Source organism: Tiliqua scincoides, chromosome 6, assembly GCF_035046505.1.
Source record: "Tiliqua scincoides isolate rTilSci1 chromosome 6, rTilSci1.hap2, whole genome shotgun sequence".
Lineage (NCBI taxonomy): Eukaryota > Metazoa > Chordata > Lepidosauria > Squamata > Scincidae > Tiliqua > Tiliqua scincoides.
The window spans coordinates 66,096,480-66,122,230 of record NC_089826.1 but is presented as its reverse complement, the minus strand read 5'-3'; the positions used below and the strand labels follow the sequence as shown (position 1 = coordinate 66,122,230).

Below are 25,751 nucleotides of genomic sequence, written 5' to 3'. Positions count from 1 at the left end.
GGACCCACTGTTGATCCAGCCCCCCTCCTGGAACCCTATCTGTCTACTCCACCCCCATCACCGCCCACTCCCTGCACCCATTATTCGCTACCATCACTGTTCACTGTAGACCAGTGGTTCTCACACATTTAGCACCGGGACCCACTTTTTAGAATGAGAATATGTCAGGACCCACTGGAAGTGATGTTATGACTGGAAGTGACATCATCAAGTAGGAAAATTTTTCGCAATCCTAGGCTGCAATCCTACCCACACTTACCCAGGAATAAGTCCCATTGACTATCATTGTTAAAAGGATATACATAATAGCTTGTTCAAAGTACTGTAACATTTCCCCAAATGCAGTCACATACCATGGTAGCATCAAGTCTAATGTATTAAAAATAAAATATTGAAATGAATCGGGACCCACCTGAAATGGGCTTGTGACCCACCTAGTGGGTCCCGACCCATAGTTTGAGAAACACTGCTGCAGACAAATAACCCACCTGGAATATGGCTCTCATCACCCTCGGTACACCTCCATTGCCTCATGGTAGTTTTGCCTCCTTGGGAATAGCTGGACTGCATTTCTGCGTCCTCTCCAGCCAGTTGCTTTCTCAGCCTCAACCCAACCAGCCTCACCTCTGGCCTACAGAAGGCTTTTTGAACTAAGCAAGGGAACTGCTATCCTCATCCCTTCCTACATTGTCTCCTCTGGCACCCTCTTGCCCCCCCCCCAGCAGGCTCTCACACTGGGAGTGTTGCTCCTCCCCCTTCTTTGGAGACTTAGGGCAAATCTTTCCTATAGTGAAGCACAGGATCTCCTCCCCATCCCAGCTCTGCAGCTGGAAGTCCGAACGATGCCTGTGCCAGGCCGCATCCCCTACCCATGCTCCTCTGCTGACCCATGAGGGGCTGGTCCAGATTTGGACAGCCTTAAAGAAAAAGAAAAGAACACCCTGGTCCTGCATATGGTTTTCCAAGCAAAAATCGCTTGCTGAATGTGCTTGACACATGCAAACAGATGAAAACTGAGTACAGTAACTCAGCACCCAAATCACCCTGAGGTGCACATGCACATAACCTAACAACTAGCACTGTCATAACTTGTATGTGGTTAAATGGCCATCTCAAGAGATAAATCCTGAGACAAGTTTTTTTCAGATGTATAAATAAGGTTTGCCAACATAAGCCCTCAGTTAAATGATGCTGAAAATCATCTGAAGGACTGTGGCTAAATATTTCATAAAAGCAACATTTATCTACAAATATAAAATAATAAACTCAGCACATGAGTTTTCATATTTCTGTTTTTTAATGCTATCATCTAATTAACTCTTCTTTTTCTTACCTGCAGGAGGTCTTGCTGTCGTCTTTGTTTTGGACAAATACGTAACAGACGCTTAAGCTTTTCAAACCCTTTCTTCTGCTACACAAAAGAGAGGTAAACATTACCCAGTGATTTTTTTTGTTTCATTGTCCATAGCCTAGATGTCACCCTGGATACTTAAGACATTTTCAACACTGTAGTCATGGAACATCTTTCAGCTCTGTGTTTATCTTGGAGTCACATCATTTTCTGGAAACACGATATTTTATAGTGATATTTCTTCATGAAAATATTCCACATATAATAGAACACTTAGGGCGCAATCCTGACCCCTTATGTCAGTGCTTTCCAGCACTGGCATAGCGGTGCCAATGGGACATGAGCTGCATCCTGCAGTTGGGTATCACTCACAGAGGCCTCCTCAAAGTAAGGGAATGTTTGTCCCCTTATCTCAGAGCTGCATTGCCCTTATGTCAGTGCTTTCCAGCACTGACATAAGGGGGTTAGGATTGTGCCCTGAGACTTAAATCATGCACAGCCCAATCCTATGCATGTTTTCTTGGAAACACCCATTGAGTTTAATAGGGCATATTCCCAAGTAAGTATGCACCTGAGTAAAGCCTCAGATAGCAATCCTATGCATTCCTATTTGAGAGTAAATCCAAGTAATAACAACAACTACCATGTGTACCTCCAAGTAAACATGCACTGGATTGGTGTCAGACTAACTGTGCAATACTATGTGTGACTACTAAGACCCATTAAGTTCAATGGAACTGACTCCTAGGCGTGTATAGGAATGCAGCCATCTCTTAGGTATTTTGGTAATAAAGGGTATTATGCAAGGTAATAAAAGGTAATAAAAGGTATTATGACTAGGACTTTAATCCACTGGTTTGGATCTAGAGAACTGGGAATAGAGTACAACAGGATTTTCTTGCCTCCTCCTCCCTACTGAAGTTCCTTGTGTCTCCTGAAGCCATGCCTGAATGGAATATAATCTGATGTGAGTGGGCTGAAGCTGGAGGGGACAATCAGAAGAAATGGAAGACCCTACAGAAGCGAAAGTACCTTCTGTTTATACAATGGGCTTTCTGGATCCAAGCCGTAACTAGTTTACTGAAAGCACATCCAACATTAGGCTTTAATTTGGCAAGATACTCCATGTTGGCATCCTTCAGTTTCTGAATACTATGGTATCGCTCTCTGAATGGTGGTTCACGAACAGAGTGTCCTCTCCAGTGCGCGAAGCCTGGGTAAAGTAGGTATGGAGGATAGGCTGTTACCCATGCAGCAAATCCCCCCTCTCCCCATCGCTGAAATGGTCTAATGGAAAGGCAGAAGCCAATACGGTTGGTTCCAGCAGCGTTGCAGGAGTTGCCAGAACGTGACTGTGTTCAGCCATGAACTGCCTCAGGGACTCCAGCTCCAGATTTTGCCTCGAGGTTGACTCCTGAAGCCTTTTCCATAACTGGATGTAGCCACAAGGCAGTGGAGGTTTGGGATCAGAGTTTTCCTTCTCTCAGATGAGCTGCCTTCCCAGGCTAAGAGTCCCATCTACCCGGTGGCTGTTTAGTTGCCTCTTATGACAAGTACAGCCAAACTGAGGGCCTATTCTTACCCCCAGGCCCCAGGGGGGATACTGAGCACCTTATTACTGAACAAAAGCATGTAAACTGTTTTCATTGCTTTCTGGACTGACTATATTCAAAATATTCAAAGAAATCTCTGACCAAAAGACTCAGCAAATGCAAAATTTCCACCTTTAAAAAATACATGAACTGTCTTGCATCTCATCTGTTAATATTGACTTTTAATATAGCACTTTCATACTGCAATCATTTGATTTGCTGTGCCAGAAAAATAAGTACTTAGGATGGGGCATGCCAACCATCAAAAGGTTTGGGATTATAAAATGTTACATTTCCTTGTAAGTAATGTAAGTAAGGCAAGCTGGTGCAAGTGTTACAACTGAGAAGTTATCCTCCAACAGTCCTTCAAGGCTTGGCACTGTTTCTTCCATTATGCAGATAGGAAAATGAAGCTTTTTGTTCATGACTAGCCCCTCGGTGAGTCCATGGCAGAACCTAGAACGGAGAGATCCAGTTTCGTCTGGATTTGCATCCACAATTTGGGCTAGTGAGTTATGCCAGCTGTCAAGCCTAGAGATGCCTCTTAATTTACAGCTATTTAAAACAAAACAAAAAAGTATATTAGCTGCTCCCCGCTATATTACGGTAGTTTCTAGGTGACTTCTACAGGAGAAGCAAAGCAATGGAGCAAGGCTGTGGACCAATGTAGCACTTTGCAATTATAGGAAATACAGGAATTGTTTTACTTGAGCAAAATTACATCAAATAAAATTCTAAGATAGAAATTATTGATCTTTATTTATTAAACAATTTGAATGCCACCTTTCTGCCAAATGGCATTTATAACTGCTTAACAACATTCTTTAAAAACCTAAATTATATACAGTTATAAAATATGCCCTCTCCCTCCCAAATGTATTTTGCACCCCAGCACTAAGCATTGCCCTGAATGTGTCAGCAATACTGAGAGAGAGAAAGAGAGAGAGATGCAGTGATCAGAGCTTCCAACATTTGGATCAGGAAGATATGGAACCAAATCCTGTTTATCCATGGATTATACATCTATGGATCTGGCTCAACATATATGGTACATCTCAACTGTTCCAATGATTTACATATATCTTGTTACTCCCTGCAACAATCTTGCAAGGTAAGCCAGTGTTACTATCTCCATATTCAGGATGGAAGACTGAGGTTTGACTGAGGCCATTTAGCGAGAGCCTCAGCACCTCTGCTTTTAGAGATTAAACTCTTACAAAGCATAAGAAAATACTGTACTTACAAACTGTTTTTTTGAATAATCACTGAGGTTGAACAAAAGGTCACTTCTTAGGTTCATCTGCCTCTTTAGGTTAAACATTGCCCATTGCACTACTGGACTCCTTTCAGTATAACTACAAGAGAAACAAGGTACATGATGAACAACTCTGAAAATAAATAAGCTAGACATTATGTATTCATTGATTATATCTTTATCCTGCTTCCATGCGCAGTTCTCCCCCCTTTTTAAAAAAAAAAAAACCTCTTACAGTTTATGTAGGCATGCATTTTAATTTAAGGATATGACTACAGGCAATTGTGACAGTGCCAAGACAGCAGCCTGGGGAAGGATCATTGGCAGTAGCAAAAGCATAGAGGAGGAAGAGAAGGAGAAACAACCACACCCCTGAGTAATTATTTATAAATCACCCTTGGAGACTATGTTACTATGGCATGATGAGATGAGCAGTTGTAGGTAACAAGTCTAGGTATATTTAGGCTGAGACAGCCTATCCATGATAAAAATAAGAGAAACTGAGAATGCAAAAACCACCATATTCCAATCTCTGTAGTACCAGATCTAAATTTAAAAAGATGTATATATGTTTTCTGAGTCTAGCTATTTCACCCAAGCACACCATCCATCCATCCATACTGGAACTTAGACCATTGCCAAATGGTCAAGGAATAGATGCAGGAAAGCCAACTGGAAATAAATCTGGTCAAAATTGAAGTTTACAATGATTGGGACCAAAAGGGATGGGAAGATTGTGCGGCTAACTGAGTTCAGCCATATGTCTATCCTGTTCGAAGAATCATAAGATTCAGTTGCTCATGAAACCATTAGGTCATCATGCCATGTAACACTTGCTACAAAACCACGCAACTACTGTGGCACAAATTCTCAACCCTAGCTGGTATCTTTCATCTGCTTGTTATGAACTATTAGATTCCTCTGGACAAGCTTAAGATTTATGGCTTGGGGTTTTCCTCCCCAACCTCCAGCTGCATGAGTCAAGCTGATTCCTACTAAAATCACATAGCAACTACTAGCAAAAATTATTCTAACTTCAAGAGTGAACCTAAGTGAGGGGAGGGATGAAGGAGGTCTATCAATGAGGACTCATCAAGACAATGAGTATCTGCTACTTCCTGTTATGACTTACTGAAGTGGAGCAATGGTGGTATAGCAATTATTTTTTAGTAAGCATGCTAATTTCTAAAATAAGAGGATAATGGTCAAGTCTGCCAAGGTCAGTCCCCTTTTATGGACTATGTACATTTATGGAATATAACTATGCATGGAGTCTGGGCATAATTATTTACCAATAGAGAAATGCAACAGGCACATGTTCGGGGCATTCTCTTCTTTTGTGACCACTTTACAACACCAGTGGCTTAAGCCCACCCACTGCAATCAAAGGCTAACTCCTGGCTTAAAGGAAGAGCAGGTCACAGGAATCCGTGTCTCTTCAGAGCATGAGGAATTGCTTTATTTATTTCTGGGTTTTTTTTTTATGAGACTAGGAACTGCTCAAGTTTCTGTAAACTATGTGACCCACTGGTGGGTCATGACCTGATTTTTGGTGAGTCGCCAAAGGCTGATGAAAAGAGCAGATAACTAATTGCTTCCAGCCCTGAGGCTATTCAAAAATCAGATACTCTAGCTGCCAATTACCCTGCAAGGAGCTGAGCTCCTGCAGTTTGCTAGCTTGTGTAAATATAGGGAGATAGGTCTCAGCCCCATCACAAGGTTGGAGTAACGAGAGTGCCTCTGAGTGTGTGCAGAGTGTGTTGCCATCCTTGGTTAGTAGGGACAGCTGTAGGCAGACACTTATGGGGGATGCACAGACAAGTGTGGCCCCCCTCCATATAGCTTCTGGGCAGGCTTTTGAGTTTGTACTGTTCCCCTCTTTCTTTCTAGGTAGGAGACCCCCCCCCCACCGTCATCCCGGAGGCGAGGGGGAGGGGACGGGAGCTGCTCTGCCTTTACCTTTTCCTGCTCAAGACCAGCCCGCAGAGATGCGCGACACTGGTGGCTGCTCTGCGGAACCGCTGCCGTTCCCAGGACTGCCCCCTTCCTCCCTGCAAAAGAAAAGGCACGCGTGAAGGGGGAAGGGGCGGAGAGGGGCCGGTGGCGAGCCGCCTGCAGGCAGGCATGCGGAGGGTGGGGGGGCAGCGCGCCTACCTCCAGTTGCGCACCGGCGTCCATGGCTGGAGCAGCGACGCCTCCCCCAAATGCAGGCAGTGCCATCCCTGGGCGGGCTCATCCCTTGGTAACCAAACTTTCCCCGGATAGAGGCTGCCTGTCTTCTCCTCCCCCACCAGGGCCAGAAGGCTCTCACTGCTCCAGCTGGAGGCGTGGATCCTGAAGGACCAGATAAGGTTGCCCTCTGCCCCTCCCCCATGAAGGACAGTGAGGGGGTCGCATTGTAAAGGCTGCCCCCCCCCGCGGTAAAAAAACAAAACACCTCCCCGCAAACAATAATAGTGTGGTGCAATCTTTCTCAAACTGTGGGTCGCGAGCCAATTTCAGGTGGGTCATTCATTTCAATATGATTTTAAATGTATTACACTTGATTCTTTACTCAGCATGTGGTTGCTCTGTGGAACTCCTGGCCACAGGATGTAGTGACGGCATCTGGCCTAGGTGCCTTTCAAAGGGGATTGGACAAATTTCTGGAGGAAAAATCCATTACGGGTTACAAGCCATGATGTGTATGTGCAACCTCCTGATTTTAGAAATGGGCTATGTCAGATGCAAGGGAGGGCACCAGGATGCAGGTCTCTTGTTATCTGGTGTGTTCCCTGAGGCATTTGGGGGGCCACTGTGAGATACAGGAAGCTGGACTAGATGGGCCTATGGCCTGATCCAGTGGGGCTGTTCTTATGTTCTTATTAGGTTGTCCATGGGGAAGCATGTCTTGAGCAAGTGCTCCCCCACAGACTGCCAGAGAGGGGAAAGAACGAACCTCCCACAACTGCAGCTGCCACTTCAGTGCCAGCCACAGCTGCAGGCTGTCTGCAGTCTGTCCTTTCTGGTGGTCTGTGTGGAGCGCTGATTTGGGAGATGCTGGAAGCAATAGAAGGTGATCTCTCTTTTTTTTTGAGACTCCACAGACCACTTCATAGGGCCTCATGGACCACTTATAGTCCATGGACCACAGTTTGGGAATTAGTGTATGTTGGCATTTTGAAGAGGTGCTGAGTCCCTGCTGACCATTTCAGAATTCGACCATTGCATTCTCCTCCATATGCAGACCAGGCTTAAAATGGTTGAGTGACAAAACTTCAGTGCCCAGTGGATGCAGCCTGTGTAGGTGCATCAGATGGCTTCCTGCCACCATGTACAAACATGTACACCATGTACAAAGCCATTACGCGGGGGGGGCAGAGGTTTCTAAGCTAAGGAACAAAAATCTCAGATACATAGTTGGTCATTAAGGCTCCCATGGTAAAAGATACTTGAGAAACAGCCATACAATCTAGTATAGTTAATCATCTGTGTATGATTATTAAACCATTTTTACCCTGCCTTCCCCACCCCCAGCACAAGGGGCGTCCAAGATGACTTACAGTATGATAATAATAAATACACACATACACAGTAAAAACAATACCAGCAGTGTAGAAAAAAGCTGCAAACACCAGCATAAATACAAAGTAGCATAGATAAGGGCCCAATCCTATCCAACTTTCCAGAGCAAATGCACATTCCCTTTTCTTGAGGAGGTCTCTATGACTGCCCCCATGGCTGCATCAGCACTGAAAAGTTGCACAGGATTGGGGCCAAAAACAGCAGTCAAGACAAGTAAGATGACAATATTCAAGGCAGCAACCTAAAATAGAAAAATCCTTAATACAATGAAAGAGCCAAATGAAAAAGAAAATATTTTATAATTCTGTTTATGCTTAACCAGATAAAGTATATCAGTTCACAGACTGACACAAAAAACAAAGTTTCAATTTTCCTGGTTGGTCATTTCTAGGTATAAAAACTGGATTCCTGTAGGTTCATAAAAGCATTAAAGTAGTTCATGAGAGGTGCTGAAAGGCATCTTTTAAAATGTCGGGATGAATACAGAGCTGTCTGGAGGAAGGAATTTGAAGTGGAAGTGATGCACATGTCAACCTATTGAAGATGAAGATGCACCTCTGAACATATTGGGATGGTCTCCAAACTTATCTGCAGTATAGGTGTGGAAATTACAGGACTGCATGAGCACACAAGTCTGTATGACAAGATTCACACAATGTCAAAGTGGGATTATTGCAGGAATAAAGATTGCTCCATTTCCTTGCAGCTCCAGATCTGTGCTGAAGTTCTGTGCTGAAAATTAGAAAATTGTCATGCAGAAGTCCCATAGAAAGAATTGGATGGGGGAGGGGGTCATACACGAAACATTCAGCACAGCCCTGTACATTTTTACATGCAGGTTGCTTTGAATGAGATGGGGGAGTGTGATCTGCTCTACATCTCATCCAAAGCCACCCTGAGAAGTAAATCAGCGGGTCAAACTACAATAGCTCTTTTTGGCTTGAAGAGGTACTTTAGGAGGCAGCAATTTTTTAGTGGGGAAAGGTTTAAGAATTCCTTCCCTGTAATCACATCTGGGCTCTCTGTCATCCACTCTTAGGCCACTTTTTCACAATAAAAGGGGCTGTTGGCCTACAGTTTAATGCATATAGTTTGGCCCCAAGTACAGTGCAATGGCATTTAAGTAATTTTGCTCCAAGCCCATTCCTTCCCAGCTTTCCAGTGCTGATGCAGCTGTGCCAACAGGCACACACTGCATTGTATGGTGGATGGGTAGTCATGGACGCCTCCTCAAGGTTAGGGAGTGTTTGTTCCCTTACCACTGGGCTGCATTGTGTGTGCATCAGTGCTGGAAAATTGGCTAGGATTGGGCTGTCAGCCTTATAAATGCTGTTTTTGAGCCCCTGTACTCAATTTGTGTACAGCAGTGTTTCTTAAACTGTGTGTAGGGACCCACTAGGTGGGTCGCAAGCCAATTTTAGGCAGGTCCCCATTCATTTCAATATTTTATTTTTAATATATTAGGCTGCAATCCTAACCACACTTTCCTGAGAGTAAGCCCCATTGAACAAAATAGGACTTACTTCTGAATAGACCTGGTTAGGATTGCGCCCTTAGACTAGCATGTGACTGCATTTGGGAACTGTTACAGATCTGTACTTTTAACAAGCTGCTATATATGTGCTTTTAACAATGATGGTCAATGGGACTTAATTCTGAGTAAGTGCGGGTAGGGTTCCAGCCCAGGATTGTTAAAAATTTTCCTGCTTGATGATGTCACTTCTTGTCATGCCATCACATCAGGTGGGTCCTTACAGATTCTCATTCTAAAAAGTGGGTCCTGATGCTAAAAATTTGAAAACCACTGGTATACAGGATAAAAAGTGGAAGGGAACTTATTTTAATCTGAATATGCATTCCTACCAGTATAGGTTTATATTTGAATTATAGTCACAGGAAATGTGAGGCTGATTTAAGCATCACTTGTCAAAAAATCATAAGTGGGCATATATTGCTAAGCAATGCTGCTAATGAGAAAGGAGATGAATTCAAAATCAATAGTGTATATGCAGATGCTCTTTTCTAGTTGTCCCTTCAAGACTCAAGTTGCCAACTCAAGGTGGCTTGCCAATCTTGTAATTTTTTAAATAATTTTTTCTCCTAATGGGTCTTGTTCTCCTAAAATGGCCAAGAGAAAGATTCAGCACACTTTAAGAAGCAACAATATAGAGTTTAAAAGAAAATGAACCGTTGCGTAGAGAAGATCTAGTTGAGAAAAATGCTTGTGGCAGTTAACAAGTGTTGATGTTGTAAAGAGTAAAGAAGGCAAACTGTTCAAAAATAAAATGTTTAGTAATATTCATACATTTTATGAATATTACAGTCATACAATCATATAAAAATTAGCAGGAAAAGGGTTACATAGTAAAGATCAGCTTTCCTAATACAGTAGCCTGGATGATTTTTTTTTTCTGTTGACCTAAAAGCAGAGATCTGGATTTCATGCTGAAGTCCTTTCTGAACCAGTAGGTGATTTTGGTGCCAGAACTGGCTGGCTCTCCTCTGCTTCTGAAGTGATGCACGTAGACTTGTGGGAAAAGTTAAGTGTTCAGGAATAGCAGCAGCGTTGCAGATGAGGGCGGGTGAGGAGATGTAGCGCCTGCTCCTGTCTCTTCTTTCGCCAGTGGTAATATCCTTAATGGAAGATCATCTCAATCAATACCTCCAGGCAGCTGTTAACTGACTGGGATAATGGAATCAAAATGAGTTAGTGCGAATGGGGCTTTCTCGCTGCTTTGATATTAAAGATGCCTCTGCCCTGTGATAGTCAGGGGGCTGCTAAGACCCACAGGAGGGAATCTCTCATTGCATCAGCAAACTATGACAGAGAAGAGGAGTCTCTCATGTTAGACTGGATGCTGAATGGGGCTGCTGCTGCACCTCTAACTTGCAAGCTGGAAAGTTGGAAGCTGGGAACTTTGGCCTGATTGCTGAAGCCCTAACTCCTGGGAAGGAATTAGAAGGAGGAGAAGGCAGCAGTTCCAGCCACAATCAGAGCCAAGGCAATGTCTTCACTGGTGAAGGAGGACCTCAACAAGAAACTGTTCAGATCCCTTGGGCAGAGGTTGCATGAATTCATTGAAGTTGAATGCCCTGGTCCACACCGCTTCTACCTTTGTGCTTCAGGTAAATGGGACAAGGCTTAAACTGACACTAGCATGTCCAAACTTCAGCTAGCCATCCTGGGCTACATTAGGAGCAAAATGTAAGTTGGGGGTTGGGAATCTGTGATTCGCATCTCAACTGAGTCATGAGCTAGCTAGGCAAGCCATTGTTGCTGTAGTCTCAGTCCCCAGTAACTGACCTTACCTGCAGTAATGTGTGTAGAGGGCTATATAATTGTTAAGTATTAAACATGTTTATGTGAGAGTAATTCCTACAGAATTCCCTGGGACTTACTCTCAAGTCAATGCTCTCAGGACTGACTTTTCCATTTACTTAAGCATTCCCCACTTAAAGCAGCCAATCTAGCAAGTGTATTTATGACTGCATTGTACTTTCTAGTTATTGAGAGTTGAATGTATCTGCATATATTTAGATGATTAATCCTTAATCTTTCTCAGAGAAAAAGATAGATGTAGAGTATGTGTTTTAAGTAGACTAGATATGTTTTGCTTGCTGTTCTGTCTAATCATGCACATAAATAGATCACTTTCTTGAAATTATTAGTTTGTAGGCTTTGAAGTTCCAATAGCCATTGCAGAAGGGTGTTTTTTTTGTGTATGCTTCTGATATTTTGTTCGGATATTTAGTGCATTGCTCTGGGCCTCAATATTTTGATATTTGGCAGCAGATACAAAACACTTTTGCAATGCAATCAATTAAAACCAGAGGTTATCATTAATTGACTCAGTTTGAATACTCAGCAGTTTTATTCATCAAAAGAAGTGTGCTCTCTCTCTCTCTCCCCCCCCCCCGTGTGTGTTTGTAAAATCGATTATATTAACATCCTTGGAAAAGATTATCCTGCTCTTCTTCTGATGTGATTGTCTAAATATTGGTGCTATGATCTCACAAAACATTTTATTCTATAGCCAGAATACATTGTAAAAATAAAATCACATAATTTCAGATTTTTGAATTATTTATTACTATTATTGAGCTATTTCATTATATTCTACAGTTTAAAATATCTTCTTTTTTGTCATGTAGCTGTACATTATGAAGGAGTTGTAAACTGCAATGTCTATTCTACTGTTAGAGGATTAGAAAATGAATTTTGGAATTTACAATTCAGTATTAGATCAACTGAATGACAGAATTACATGGCAGAATTTTAGCTAGTCCTCTGTTGGTGTTAACCTAAGAATCCAGTAGGATGGAATTCAGATGACGGGGTCCAAGAGATTAGTTAATGGATCTTAATTAATGCCCTGATACCCTGAATCAGTGCTTTTGGAACTTTGTTCATCTACCTGAGAGAAAGAGAGCTGAGGTGTGAGTATCAGGTGATTCTGTGTGTGGTTAGACAGAAAGATAAGGATGAGCTGTAGATACTGGAAGAGATACAAACTGAGATAGGCTGTAAAGGAAGCAAATAGGAGAAGGAACTGGGATCTAATAGCAACAGACGTGCATAAAAGACACATGTAGCTGATGCTGTTTATAGGAGTGCATGCTGCCTAACTCCATCCAAATGCTCAAACACTTATATTTGTAAATAAAAATATTTAAAAAGACATCTTCAGTGACCAGTGCTATAAAGAAATCTGAACCCAGGTCAAACTGTGTCCCTAGATCAGGAATGTCAAACAAAAGGCCCACAGGCCATATCCAGCCCAAAGTAGCTTTTATCTGGCACATGAGATAATTGGCTCTCCCAGTTATCATGTGAGGCCCTTTTCAGCAGTGCCACTTCTGCCAAAGCCCTGGACTGGAGACATGTGAAAGGAGACCTCAGAATGCAAGGAACACTAGGAGGAAAGGCATAGACCAAGAGAAGTGAGAGAGGGAGATGCTGCCAAGGTGCTGAGAGAGCCCAGTTATCATGTGAGCTGCCTTTTCAGCAGTGCATGTGAGCTGCAAAATGATGCCTCAGCAGAAGCAGTGCTGCTGAAAAGGGCATCACATGATAATTGGGCTCTCCTGTATCTTTAAATTATGATCAAGATTTGCACATTTTCTCTTCTGTCATTTGCAGGTACTGAGTTCCTACATGAGAACAAAGTGCTTATTTCTGGTCATCATTGGCATAAGTGATGTCATTTCTGGCCTTCAGCAGGTGTCATTAATATGATTTGGTCCTCTGTATGAAAAGAGTTTGACACCCGTGCCCTAGACCTTCTCACTGTTCAGAAAAGTGGGGCACAACCATATATCATTAACATGTTTAGAGGGGGTATACAGTTAAGAGAGAGCACTGATTATGTTGTTTCATTTTGCTAAAGGACATTGAGAAAATGCAAACACAAGGAAAATTTCTTTTTCTGAACTAGTAGCTGAGCAACTAGTGGCCAACAGGACAGTGTAAAGGGTTTTGGAAGAAAACTCTGAGCAGTATCTGGCTCTAGAATAGGTTATGCAGGGACATTCCTAAAGGCCATATTAGATTCAGGGCACAATCCTTAAAGTGCATTGCACCAGTGCTGTAAGGCACATTTATGGTGACTTATGAGTCAGCTGTGCTGGCACAGCAATGTGAGCCAACCTGCTGGCACTGGCTAAGAGCCCCACCGTGGCCAGCGCAGGTGAATAGGAGAGAGTGGTGGATGGCACAGGGGGTGGGAGAGGGTGCAGGAGGGCGTTCCAGGAGTGGGGAGGGGTGTTTTTAGGTGGGTGGGATGGAACATGGATCAACCCCATGAGGGGGCAAGATTGGCTATGGCAGCGCAGGCTGAATCCAAACCCCCATCTCTGGCCCTACAGCCTTATATGGGCTACTCAGATTTGCACCAGCTAAATAGCTGACACAGATCCAGGTAGCCCCATAGGACAGGCTGGTACTCGACCTGGGGTAAGGGGAAAAATAGCCCCTTACTCCAACCTGCACCTAATCTCCTCTGAATACAGTGCAGGGCAGTTGGCCTGCCTGTTCCAGCAGAGGGTTAGGATTGGGTTGCCCATGAGTATGGGTGTCATCCTGTATGTGCTTATCTGATAATAACCCTACTGAAAGCACCTAATTGTGCTGTTCAGAATGTAGAATCAGCTTGGTTAACAAATGAAAGGAAATAATGTTTTTCAAGAAAAAATTGGTGGGCAGAATAGACCTAGGGCACTGCTTTTCTCATTTTCTGTAGTTAACAGCATTACATGAAATTGTCGACAATTTTCACAAAATCTGTTCAGAAAATTATCCTTTTGTCATTACTATCCTCTTTGAAATATTTGCAGTCTTCAGAGAGGCAACCTACAAAACCGGAAGATTATCTGCAGATATCTTTATATTTGGTGTATATCTGCAGATTTTTCACTTACATCAAATGGTTCCTTGCTGTACCACTGGAGAAAAATGCTTGATGCGAAGCAAACTATTGGAACTTCACAGGGGAATTTCAGGACCTAGATCTGTCACTGAAATCCACTTTTAGTATTCGGATTCCTCACTTTGCCTTACCCAGGGATTCACTCTGACAACTACATTTCCATTAACTTAAAGGGAGCTAAATTCCAATCAGTTTGCCCAACAGTTCTGCTGTGCAAAGAGGGACTATATAATTTCCTCTTCCCAATTTTGTTTCAAAAGGAAGATTTATCTCTGTAAGGGTCAGGATCCAATGAAAACAAACCATGCAGGCTTTTATATTTTCTACCTCAGATAGCACCACTCCTTGCCACACAGTAAAAAGGTTTCAAAGCTGAGGGAATTCCAAAAGCAGTTTGTGATATGGCATGATGATTTACTAATCAAAGGGCGAAAACTCAAAAAATTCCACTGGGTGATCCCTGGATGTGCCTAAAACAGTGCTTTTGGTTCTAGTCAGAGTAGTTAAGATGAATGTTCTGGGAAAATGACAATTGTGACCATACTTAGTTGAAAATAAATTCCATTTGAATGAATGGGGCAAACTTCAAAGCAAGCGTGCTTAGGACATCTGTTGATTTCAATGAACATTGGCTTAGTTTTAGAAAATTGCCTTTTTTGATTCGGAGAGGGTTTTAATATGCATATACTGTACATACACAGCTTCCTGCAAACCAAACATAATCATGTACACTACATGTAGAAACAGAAGAGATCTTCTGAGGGCAAATTATTTACAATAGTAACTCGTTCAGACCATCATGAAGTGGACATGAGCTCAGAAAGGTCCCTGCTATCCCAATTCCTCTCTGTGTTAATCTGATTGTCTACTCTAGACCAGTTGTTCCCAAACTTTTTACCACCTGGATCCACTTTTTAAAATGACACTCCATCAGGACCCACCTAGGTTTACCAGACTTTTAAAAAGGGAGCTCTAGAGAGAAATATTTATTTATTTATAATAACCAGGAAAAAGACCCTTGAACCTTGAATATCTCCCTATATTTACACATGCTTACAAACTGCAGGAGCTCAGCTGCAGGGCAATGCAGGAACTGAGTTTTTTTTGCAGGGTAATCCAGAGTGAAATGGATTAACCTGGCTCACCATGATTAGAAGTTATAATTCCTGGCCACAGGAGGAAAATTATTAAAGAATAATAACAGGCTACATCTCTGAGTATAATGTACAAAGCCATTGTGTAGAATTTTTTTTCCACATTTTTAAATTACCAACTCAAAGTGGTAATTGGCAGCTACAGTATCTGATTTTTGAATAGTCTCGGGGCCTGAGGTAATTAATTATCTGATCATTCCATCACCTTTTGCCAACCCATGAAAAATCAGGGTGTGACCCACCAGTGGATCTTAACCCACAGTTTGGGAACCACCAATCTAGATAAAGCATATGTGCCTACAGCTTGTATTCATGTAGGGCATCTCCATGTGTTGTTGAACCTTGAAAAATACAGACACAGTTTGCAGAAAGCCTTTGCACGTTACAGGCTCTGTACAGACAATGGGATAAAAGGCAACAGGTTGGGAATTAGGAACTACAGCCATGTTCCCAGCCCCCTTTGGTGGTCACTTGGTTATTTGGTTAACTGGACAGCACTTCAGTGCTTATTCAAAATTAATTTCTGATGTTGATTTACAGAACTCTAATCAATATTTATTTCATAATGTGTTCAGTGTTAAAATAACCTTTTTTCCCAATGCCTATGACATGTTTGGGTCCTTAGTTCTCTTAGGGGGAGAGAGATGGGATATAGATAGATTAGATAGCCATTTCGGTGCTGCTATATCAGTGTGTATGTGGGGGAAGGAGAAGAATAGGATTGAGCTGCTAATGAGTTGCAGATTAAGAGCTCACATGCACAATTTGTTTCTGTATCTCTGATACATATTTCAGAAGACAGTCAGTGTTTGAGCTGACAACAATGAACACCTGACCATAAGCCTCAGTCAGCACCCTGGATAGCTCCACAAATTCGAAGCAGTTTTTTAATTGCTAATAGTGTGGTGATGCAGAGCAAAATGGATTAACCTGTCCCAACATGGTCTAAGACAGGGGTGTCAAACATAAGGGGGCCAGATGCGGCTCATGGAAGCTTTTTATCTGGCCTTCAGGCTCTCAATAATAATAATAATAATAATCTTTATTTGTATCCCGCCCTTCTCCCTAAAAGGGACCCAGTGGCTGAGCAGTGCTTAGGTGTTACTGCTATAAGGACAGCCTACATGAAAATTGGGCTCTCCCATAACTTGAAATACGATCAAGATTTGTGTATTTTCTGTCATTTGCAGCTAATGAGTTTCTAAGTGAAAAAAGTGCTTATTTTTTGTTATGACCTGATTAATGACATCATTTCCTGCCTGATAACATCACTTCTGGCCCTGAGCTGGTACCATGAATGCTGTTCAGCCCTTGGTATGAAACGAGTTTGACACCCCTGGTCTAAGAAGTCATAATTCCTGACTACAGGAGGAAAATCATTAAAGCATAATAACAAGCCACATCTCTGAGCACAATGTACAAAAGTCATTATGTACAATTTTTTTCACATTTTTATAATACCACCCTTCCAAGGAGCTCAGGGTGGTCTACATGGTTCCTTCCTTCCTTTTCTCCTCACAACATCCCTGTGAAGTAGGTTAGGTTGAGAGATAGTGACTGGCCCAAGGTCACCCAGGAAGCTTCATAGCTGAGTGGGGTTTTGAACATGGATATTCCAGGTCTAACACCAGAATCACTACATCATTTGATAGAAATCAAATAACTTCGGTACATGTCCTATACATGTGTGCTTTCTTCTTCCCAAGCAATAAGTCTAAGTGAATTTACTGGGGTTTATTTCTGAGTAGATATGCACTGCAATAATCTTTAACAATAGTTGGCGAGTTGTGATAATACCCCAAAAAGGGACAGTATGATAGTTCTGTTCACTCCAATTTTGATAAGATTTGCATCTCTTTAATATGATACATGTGAGAGAACCCAGAAATGGGCCAATAAGCAATGATAAATTACAGGCTGCACTGGGAACTACACCACACCATTTTGTGTGATTCACAGTAGTAGATAACGCAAACATTTGGTCAGTGTTTATACAGAATTTTTGGTGCTTTTGAACTGTTTGTGCAATTGAAAGGGGCATGGGACAGGGAGCCATTTAGTTATTTGATTTTTCTCTGTAAACCGCTTTGTGAACTTTAGTTGAAAAGCAGTATATAAATACTGTTAATAATAATTAATAATAATTATAATAATAATAAAAGCTCAATGCTAAGTTGCACTGAAAACAGGAAGGTCAGTGGGCCTGCACTGAATCCCGTGCAAGTTTGGGCTGACAGCAGGCCAGCCCAGGACAAGGGGTAACATTTCCCCTTACCCCGTGTCTCACTGCAGTAGCCCCAATGGGTCTACTCAGATCTGCACTACCCAACGAGGTGATGCAAATCCAAGCCACTTGAGACTGCCCTGAGCTGCCCTGGATCCGGATCTGCCATAACAGCTGGGTCCTGGCCCTGCCTCCTGCCCCTTGCCCGCTCACCCACGGTCCAGCCCACTCCCTGCCCTTCCCCGGCCCGGAAATACCTCCCTCCCATCTCCTCCCTGCCCTCCCGACACCCCCCTCCAGATCCCTGCACCGGCCGATACAACCTACCCTCTTTCTGGGGCCCCCTACCTCCCCTTTGAGTGGTGCAAAAGTGCTTTATGGCACTTTTGCAACATTCCAGGGCTGGCACAAAGGACTTGCATAGGCCCAAGTAAGGGTCAGGATTGCACCTTAAGGCTGTAATCCAAATATACTTTCCATTAAACTTGAAGCTTACTTCCAAGTAAGCATACTGATGATCTAGGCTGTTTAGTCCAAGGTAAAAAAAAAAAAAAAAAGTCAATTTACATTTTTGTTTGCTATTGTGTTGTTTCTGTTAATAAATTTGTACATATTGCATGGAATATAATAACCCTGTCCTGATGTTGTAGTAGAATACAGTAGAATCAAGTACAGACTTGATCTGTTCACGTACAATAGATTGAACATAGGTTATCATTTAAAAGTAACCAAACTTAAGGCACTGCTGAATACTACTCACCAATTGTCATTACAAAGTGATTTTAAAAACAGCTTATAAATATTTCATTTTTTTGATGCTTAATAAAAACATACTGTTTTGTTTACAGTAACAAAAGGCAAAGAAGTGCAAATATCTATGGTTAAACGTTTCCGAGTAGGCCTTGAAGAGAACTATGAAATATCTGAAAAATGGTTTCTAAAAGATCTGGAGATGATTGATGGAAAAGAGGCTGATGCTGTGAGTGCTGCATTTTATTATAAGACATACTTGTTCTTTATATGTGTTGCAGGATTAATGTAAATTAGTGGCTCCCAAAGTCCTGTGTAGGAATTGGGGGCTACTTAAGTCTTTGCGGGGGCAGGGCTACGGTAGCAACATAATCCTGAGGATCGTGCCGCTGCCAGGACAGAAGGAAGGGTTTATTTACCTGCAGGTAGCAGCAGCCTCCAGGGGTATGGGGAGCCCTATGGACCCCTCCCCAGGGCCCCCCCCCAAGTCTCTGATTAACTAAAAATAGAGATTGGAAACCACTTCCAGTTTCACGACCGAAAAATGGAAGTGGTTTCCAATCTCTACTTTTAGTTAATCAGAGGCTTGGGGAGCCCTGCAGAGGCACCTTTGAGGCTCCCTGCACCCCCTTGGAGGCTGGTGCTAGCTGCAAGTAAGTGAACCCTCCTTCTGTCCTAGTTGCAGTGTGATACTGGCAACTGCATCGCTGCCATCCCCCTGCCCCGCGCCTTAAGGGGGCAGGGCTGAGTCCTTCCCTGGCTGGTGGTCACAACCCACCAGTTTGGGAACCACTGATGTAAATAGTTGTGATATTAAAACAACATTTTAGATTTCCAGAATCAGTATTTCTGAGCAGCTCCATACAATGCTTTTTCAGCCTGAGGCAGAGGACAAGTGCCTGCCAAAAAAACACACACAAGTAACAGATCTTTCTTCCAGAGGGTTACTGTGGCTGTGTTCACCTGTTGCAGCAAAAATAACAGAGAAGTTGCACCTTAGACTGGCAATTAGGAGAAACACTCCCAGTGTCCCATTGTTTGTTGCAAGGAGGATGGGAATGGGACTTCAACACATGTCACATGCCTGTTTCCAAGTTTCATATGTTTCCATAATTTTAGCTTAGAGAAAAAAAAAAAATCAATCATGACTTTCTTTTGGATACAATCCAGAATGCTGAGTTTCTTCTTAAGTTTTCCATGTTAAATTTGTTTATTGCACAGTGCCTGAATTAACTACACAAAATAAATTAAAAGATACAGGGTCAGCCCTTGTGGTTACAATATAAGATAATAAATTTGTAGGGCACTTAACAGCCTCTGAAATCAGCAGGGGGAGGTTCCCCCCCCCACTCTCTGGCACTATTTGTAAAAATTAAGAAGTTATGTGAGGGGTGCCCCCAAAAGGGGGGGTCTCAGGGTGTCATCTGGCGGGGTGCCGAGGGTTGGCTGGATGGTCTCATGGGACCCCTGGGTAGGGTGTCCACCTCCCTGGGGTTCCTTGCAGTGGAAGCCTCAGACCAAGCCAGGGGGAAGGAGTTCACAACACCCTTGTCCTCCTTCCTGGAGGCAGGACCTGAGGCCCTTGGTCTTCAGGGAGGGGCTCCAGCTCCAGCCTTCCCTCTCCAGCACTGCCTGTCATCACAGGCCTCCCTGCTTTTATCCTCCCCAGCCATACCCTTGGCTCCTCCCCTTCCTCCCTCTCTAGGCTTAAAGGAGCCCTGACCCTAGCCTGCTTCCCTCTTCTTTGGTGGTTAATGGTGACCCGGCCCTGCTCACTGCTCCGGTCAGGTGAGCCCTGGGGGGGATGGTCTCTCCCACCCAGCTGCCCTACGTCTTTCCTGGTCAGCTGGAGAGGTGGTGGTGGCTCTATGGCCAGGCAGTTCTGCCCCTGGCCTGCAGCCAGGTAAGGCAGGGGTTGGACAAGGGCTCAACCCCTGACAAGTTAAGTTTTGAAAATATTTCCAAAATCTATTTTGGCTTAAAAACTACTTTGTTCACAGTAGAGTGTCTTGGCTGCAAGGTAGTTGAGTGCATCATGATAAAGATTTTAGACTTGGAAATACAAGTAATACTTATTCTCTGTCTTTCTTCCTCTTTAGGATAATCCATGGTTTGATATGCATTTCAAGAAAGTCTACAGTTGGGAAGCCTACAGCTGTGCATCTAAATATGCTTTTGTACGAAAATTAAATAAATTGAATGAGACGTATCTCAAGAAGGACCTGAAGTTTGTGAACTTTGATTTTACCTACATCAACAGCGAGTCACTCTGGTCAACCAACAATGGGGACTGTGTAGTACTTGCAAAGGTCTGCTTCTATGCATCAAACCTTTTATGTCTCTCTTTGTGTCCTTTGCCATTAATAGGCTGACCCATTATCACTTTTACACATTTGGGCAAAACTTCTAATTGAAACTTTTTAGAACATAGATATTCAGTATTGTCAGGTTTTCAAGTTTTCAAAGCAGAATTTTTTAATCACTTGGACTCCCACTCCCTCCAAAAAAAAAAAAAAAAAAAAGTCTTCACAACGTACACGTAACTAGCATATTAATTTTCTAAGTACAGGTGGCTCCCTGTATCCACTGATCCAATATCCACTGATTTACTTATGCAAATGCATTAGTAAATGCAAGGAGGGCATTCCCATGTCCCCCTCCTGGCTGTGTTCCCCTTGCCTCTGGAGGATATTCTGAGCCCTGCAGAGGCAGTGTAGTTACCTGTGGCCTCTGCCAGCCTCAGAATGACATTTAAAAGGAAAAAAAAATGCAACTTCTGATTTTTTGTCAAAACCGGAAGTGACATTTTTTGTGTCTTTAAAAGGCATTAGGAGGGGCTGGGAAGGCCTCTGGAATGGATCCCCCGCAGATGAACCCCCGCACCATGAAGAACATATGCATGGCTATATCTACATTGCAAACTTATGTTGGTTTTATATCATTCTAATTGTTCTGGCTTTCCCCATAACATTCTGGAATTTGTCATTTGGTGAGGGTGCTGGAACATTTGGGAGGCAGAAGCAGCCCCTTTTTGTCATTGCGCATGCAATGAATTACAGCTGAAATGGAATAACAAACATAAGGATTGCTACGTATTTTTTAAATATAATTTTCCATTTCTGTTCCTTCTGGTCTGTCTGACTGACCAGATGTCTGTCTCTAAGCACTGTATATGATGCTTAGGGCTCAAGAAGACTGATTATCTCACATAATGGCTCGTTACAATCCAAATTTAATGAAACTATTCCTAGTACATGTTGTTCCATCTTCATAACTGTTTTGTTATAGACCAGGCCTATACAACTTGTGACTGACAAAACTGAATGTGGCCCATCACTCAGCCAGCTATGCTTTGTGATCTGTCAGGCAGGCAGGGAAAGCAGGCTTATCAAGAGTTTGGTGAGCTAGCATAGGTAGGCTACATTGTTAAGTAGACTATAAGTTGTTCAGAGCTGTTGTAGTCAGTCAGTCAGTCCTCCAACAATGGTTGCATCATATACAGGGAAATTTTCAGCTGAATCCTATATGTGTCGTATAGGCTTGTTATGGCAGTTGCACATATAACCTGCCATCAAGAGCAGCTAGATGATGCTGCAAGTGGTGGGCTGCCAGTGGATCTGTCGCAGTGGTGGAGGGTTACCCCTGGGGAGGGGAACAAATGTTCCCTTACCAAGTGGAGACCTCCAGAATTGTCTCCCCCACAGGATGCTGTGCCCGCTCTAGTGGTGCAGCTGCATCAGTAGGGGGGAGAAGGATAGGACTGGGGCCTTTGGCTCTGCATAACATTTCTATTGACCTCGTCAGTGAGAGACTGTAAGTCCATAGTTGAGTGTGTACTGGGTTTGTACTAAATGCCCAGATTTGATTCCCAAGTCAGGTAAAGGCTGCCAAGTCTTCTCGATTGTTGTCAATCGAGACATTTTGTCAGGGCTGGACTATTCTGATTCAGAAGATGGACATTTTCACACCATGTTTGGGACACTTGTGATACTTTTATGTACTAGTTGTGGGAATGTTCATGATTATTCAAGTGTGTGTCCACTTCTTGCATCTGCCAGCATGCACCCTGACTGCAAAAGTTCATGCCAGAATATGTTTGATTGCCTTTAAGGTGCTACAAGACAACACTGCAAAAATGGCAGAATTATTTTTAAGTCTGTACATTCAATTTCCAGACATGCAAAATACAGCCTAAGCCAGCTCATGATACCTAACAATTTTATACTTTACAGGCAGAGGGTGACCAGATGTCCTTTTTCCAGGATATGTCCTTTTTTTTAGCCTAGTGTCCTGAAAAAGAACTTAAATGTCTTCTCTGTGAGTGGGCCCCTGCAGGTAGCACATAGCCTTCTTGTAATTAATAAATTATATGTAATAAAGCATATGTAAGCATATGTTTTAAATTTACTAATAAGTAATATAGTGTTTAAATTAACCACATGAAATCAATATACAAGTGTTTTTAGCTTTTGTTTTGTCAAGTCCTACATTTTTCTTGGATGTTCCATTTTGGGGTGCCTGGTCCTCTTTGGCAGTTATGACATCTGGTCACCCTGTACAGGCATGAAGAAGTATTGGCAGCTGTAGGAAAAAGTCTCCTTCTCCAGACTTTTCATAAACCAAAATGAATTAACCAACCAACAGTAATACTCCTTCGCCATTGATTCTTAAGAAATGTTCAGGAAAATAGACTTGTTTTTTGTGATGTGCTGAGACTTGATCACATATATGTAACCCAAATTTGCTATGTTTATATTTGCTTTTGCTTGCCTACTGTTTGTATATACGTAACAGAAGAAACATGTTAGTACAATGTACACCTTAAATATCACTGATATGAAAAATGAATACAACATATGCATTTCTGCACACTGCCTGAAAGAGATCTATTTTAAATGTTTGATTTGCCTTTTCAGGGCATAACAACCTAGGCATGATTACTACCACAACAATGGGTTAAGATAAGGTCATTTTAAAAAGGTAATCCCTTTGTGCTTGGCTGATTCTGAATCCTTGAACATTAGTAGCCCGTGCCTCAAAATACAAAAGTAAGCAAACCATGCAACAGTTCACAATTGCCACTAATAATTTCAGCCATGTGATGGGTTCTACATCTGGCCACTGGGTAGCATTAAGTTGCTTGCTCCAGAGGACCAGTCTTTGCTCTAAAGGAGGTCCAAGGAAGATCAGGATGTTTACTACGATTTGGGGTGGGTGGGTTGTGGCACTTTTTGTAGCATTCCCATACAGTCCTGTTTATGGAAATGTCTGTTCTCACAAATGGTGTTTCCACATTAGTGTACTCCAGCCTCTTTCTGGGAGAGTAAGAATTGTTTGACTCCATGGTATACCTTGGTTTGTCTTGTGTCATGGACGAACTGCTGAGGTCACTGCACATTCCCAAGACACACACAGCAGCTGTGAACTAGCATAGATAGCCTCCATCCATTTAAAGGCCTGAGGATTTCTCTGGCCAATTCTAGGCTATACCTGATATGCTGGGGCCAGAGGGTACCTACCTAGTGATGTCATTGGCCAGTTGTAGTGAATTCAGGGAGCAGGTGAAGTAATGGAATGATGATTACAGTACTCTATTGCCAGAGGCCTTGGGAGACACACAGAGAGGATTGCCAGGGTTAATTTCCATGAATCAAAAATTACATTCTCTTACTGGAAACTGTTTCAAGGTCAATTCATGCCACCATTTCAGTGTGTGATAGCTGCAGGAAAAGCCTAGCTCCTGTGACTTCCAGCCCATATAAACTGGTCATTAGCCTTCTTCTCACAAAATGTTCCTCAGTGCTCAGTATATGGGGGAGGAATTGTACCCAGGAGCCATGCTCTCAGTGGCTGCACATTCAGCATTCTTAGAAAAAGCAGCTGCACCCAAAAGGTGAATTCAATATGAATTCACAACCAGCTGTGTGAATGGGATGACTCTCAGCCTTGACTCCTATTTTTGCGCATGACACTGTTACTTTATATTATTAGGACTAAACTGGGGGTTCTCTAATATAGATGACAGTTTATAATTTGAGAAAAGTAAATAAACCAGGTTCTGGGGTTCAGCTTGTTTCAAAGTGTTCTGAAAGGGGGATACTATTGCTCCTGACTCTCATCACATCGTTGACCTGTGCATGCATAGCAAGATGAAACAAGATTTTTGTTATTTTGTGCCCAACTACTACTACTACTACTACTACTACTACTACTACTACTTTTATTATTTTGTGCCCCACGACTTTTATTTACAAAATTTTTTTAAAATGTCTTTATTTTAAAAAAGTCCGTGGACTTTTGAGGGTTATGAGGGAAATGAAAGGTAACTAACTACAGTAGAAATAGAGAAAAAATAAATATGAAACATCTGTTTGCTATCCAGCTAGAACACATACATACTGCAAAGATTCTTACAGGTAGGGGTGTTTTTTTTTGTTGGCTTGTTTGTGTGTTAAAAATGCATGAAACCACAAAACAACACATTTGGGATGTTAAAATAAAAGCACAAAATATCCCTGGAAAAGATGTTTTCCAGAAATTAAATAGATTACTTTTTCAGTTAGAAATAATACTGTGGTTGCATTTCCTGACACTGTATCACCTACCTAATACATTTTAAAAGCGGTTATATCATTAAAATGCACCCTTGGAATAAAAACACATAACACCACAATTTGCTATTTTAATCAAGAAATTTTGAAACAAATATCACCAAAACACACACACCTCTACTTACAGGTTATGCTCATGATTGGGGGGGGGGGGGTAGGGCAGGCAGAGGATCATTTGAATATTAACCCACTTGCTATGCAGGTAGGCCAGTTGTTCCCAAACCTTTTAGCACCAGGTGCCACTTTTTTAAATGACACCCTATCAGAACCCACTTAGGTTTACCAGAGTTTTAAAAAAGAGAACTAAAAAGAAATAATATTTATTTATAATAATAGCAAAAAAAGACCCTCAAACATTTATTTCTCTATATCTACATATGCTTTCGAATTGCGGGAGTTCAGCTCTTTGCAGGGTAGTTAGTATCTAACTTGCAAACTGCAGGAGCTCAGCTCCTTGCAGGGCAGTAAGTAGCTATCTTTCAAACTGAAGGAGCTGAGCTCTTTGAAGGGCAGTTAGCAGCTATCTTGCAAATTGCAGGAGCTCAGCTATTTGCAGGGCAGTTAGCTACAATAATTGATTTTTGAATAGCTTCAGGGAATTAGTTAAGTGATCCTTCCATCACCTTTTGGCAACCCACCAAAAATTAGGTCCCGACCCACCAGTGGTTTGGGAACCACTGAACTAAGCTATTGAGATCCACTGGTTCTTTCCTTCCAGTTGGCAACAGCAATGCACTGACTTGCTTCTCTTTCATTGCCTTTCAGTAGACATTTGCTTTAGTTTAGATTAGAATGAACCAATCTGGTGGTTCTCACACATTTAGC

The 25,751-nt window shown here is 42.3% G+C and overlaps 2 protein-coding genes across 2 annotated transcripts in view; one reads left to right on the top strand and one right to left on the bottom strand.

Annotated features, from left to right (window-relative positions):
- The window catches only part of LOC136655956 (uncharacterized), a 64,557-nt gene that overhangs the window by 38,248 nt on the left and 558 nt on the right, over positions 1 to 25,751 (bottom strand). The window contains exons 2-4 of the mRNA XM_066632712.1: positions 6,158 to 6,249; positions 4,187 to 4,298; positions 1,334 to 1,411 (exon numbers count right to left, since the gene is read on the bottom strand). Coding sequence (XP_066488809.1) covers positions 1,334 to 1,411; positions 4,187 to 4,264 — 156 coding nt within the window. The 5' untranslated portion in view covers positions 4,265 to 4,298; positions 6,158 to 6,249. The remainder of the gene's footprint in view (positions 1 to 1,333; positions 1,412 to 4,186; positions 4,299 to 6,157; positions 6,250 to 25,751) is intronic.
- On the top strand, positions 10,768 to 20,687 carry EXOC1L (exocyst complex component 1 like). The gene is made up of 3 exons (XM_066632184.1): positions 10,768 to 10,888; positions 18,414 to 18,544; positions 20,415 to 20,687. The coding sequence occupies exons 1-3, from the start codon at positions 10,768 to 10,770 to the stop codon at positions 20,685 to 20,687; spliced, it is 525 nt and encodes a 174-aa protein (XP_066488281.1).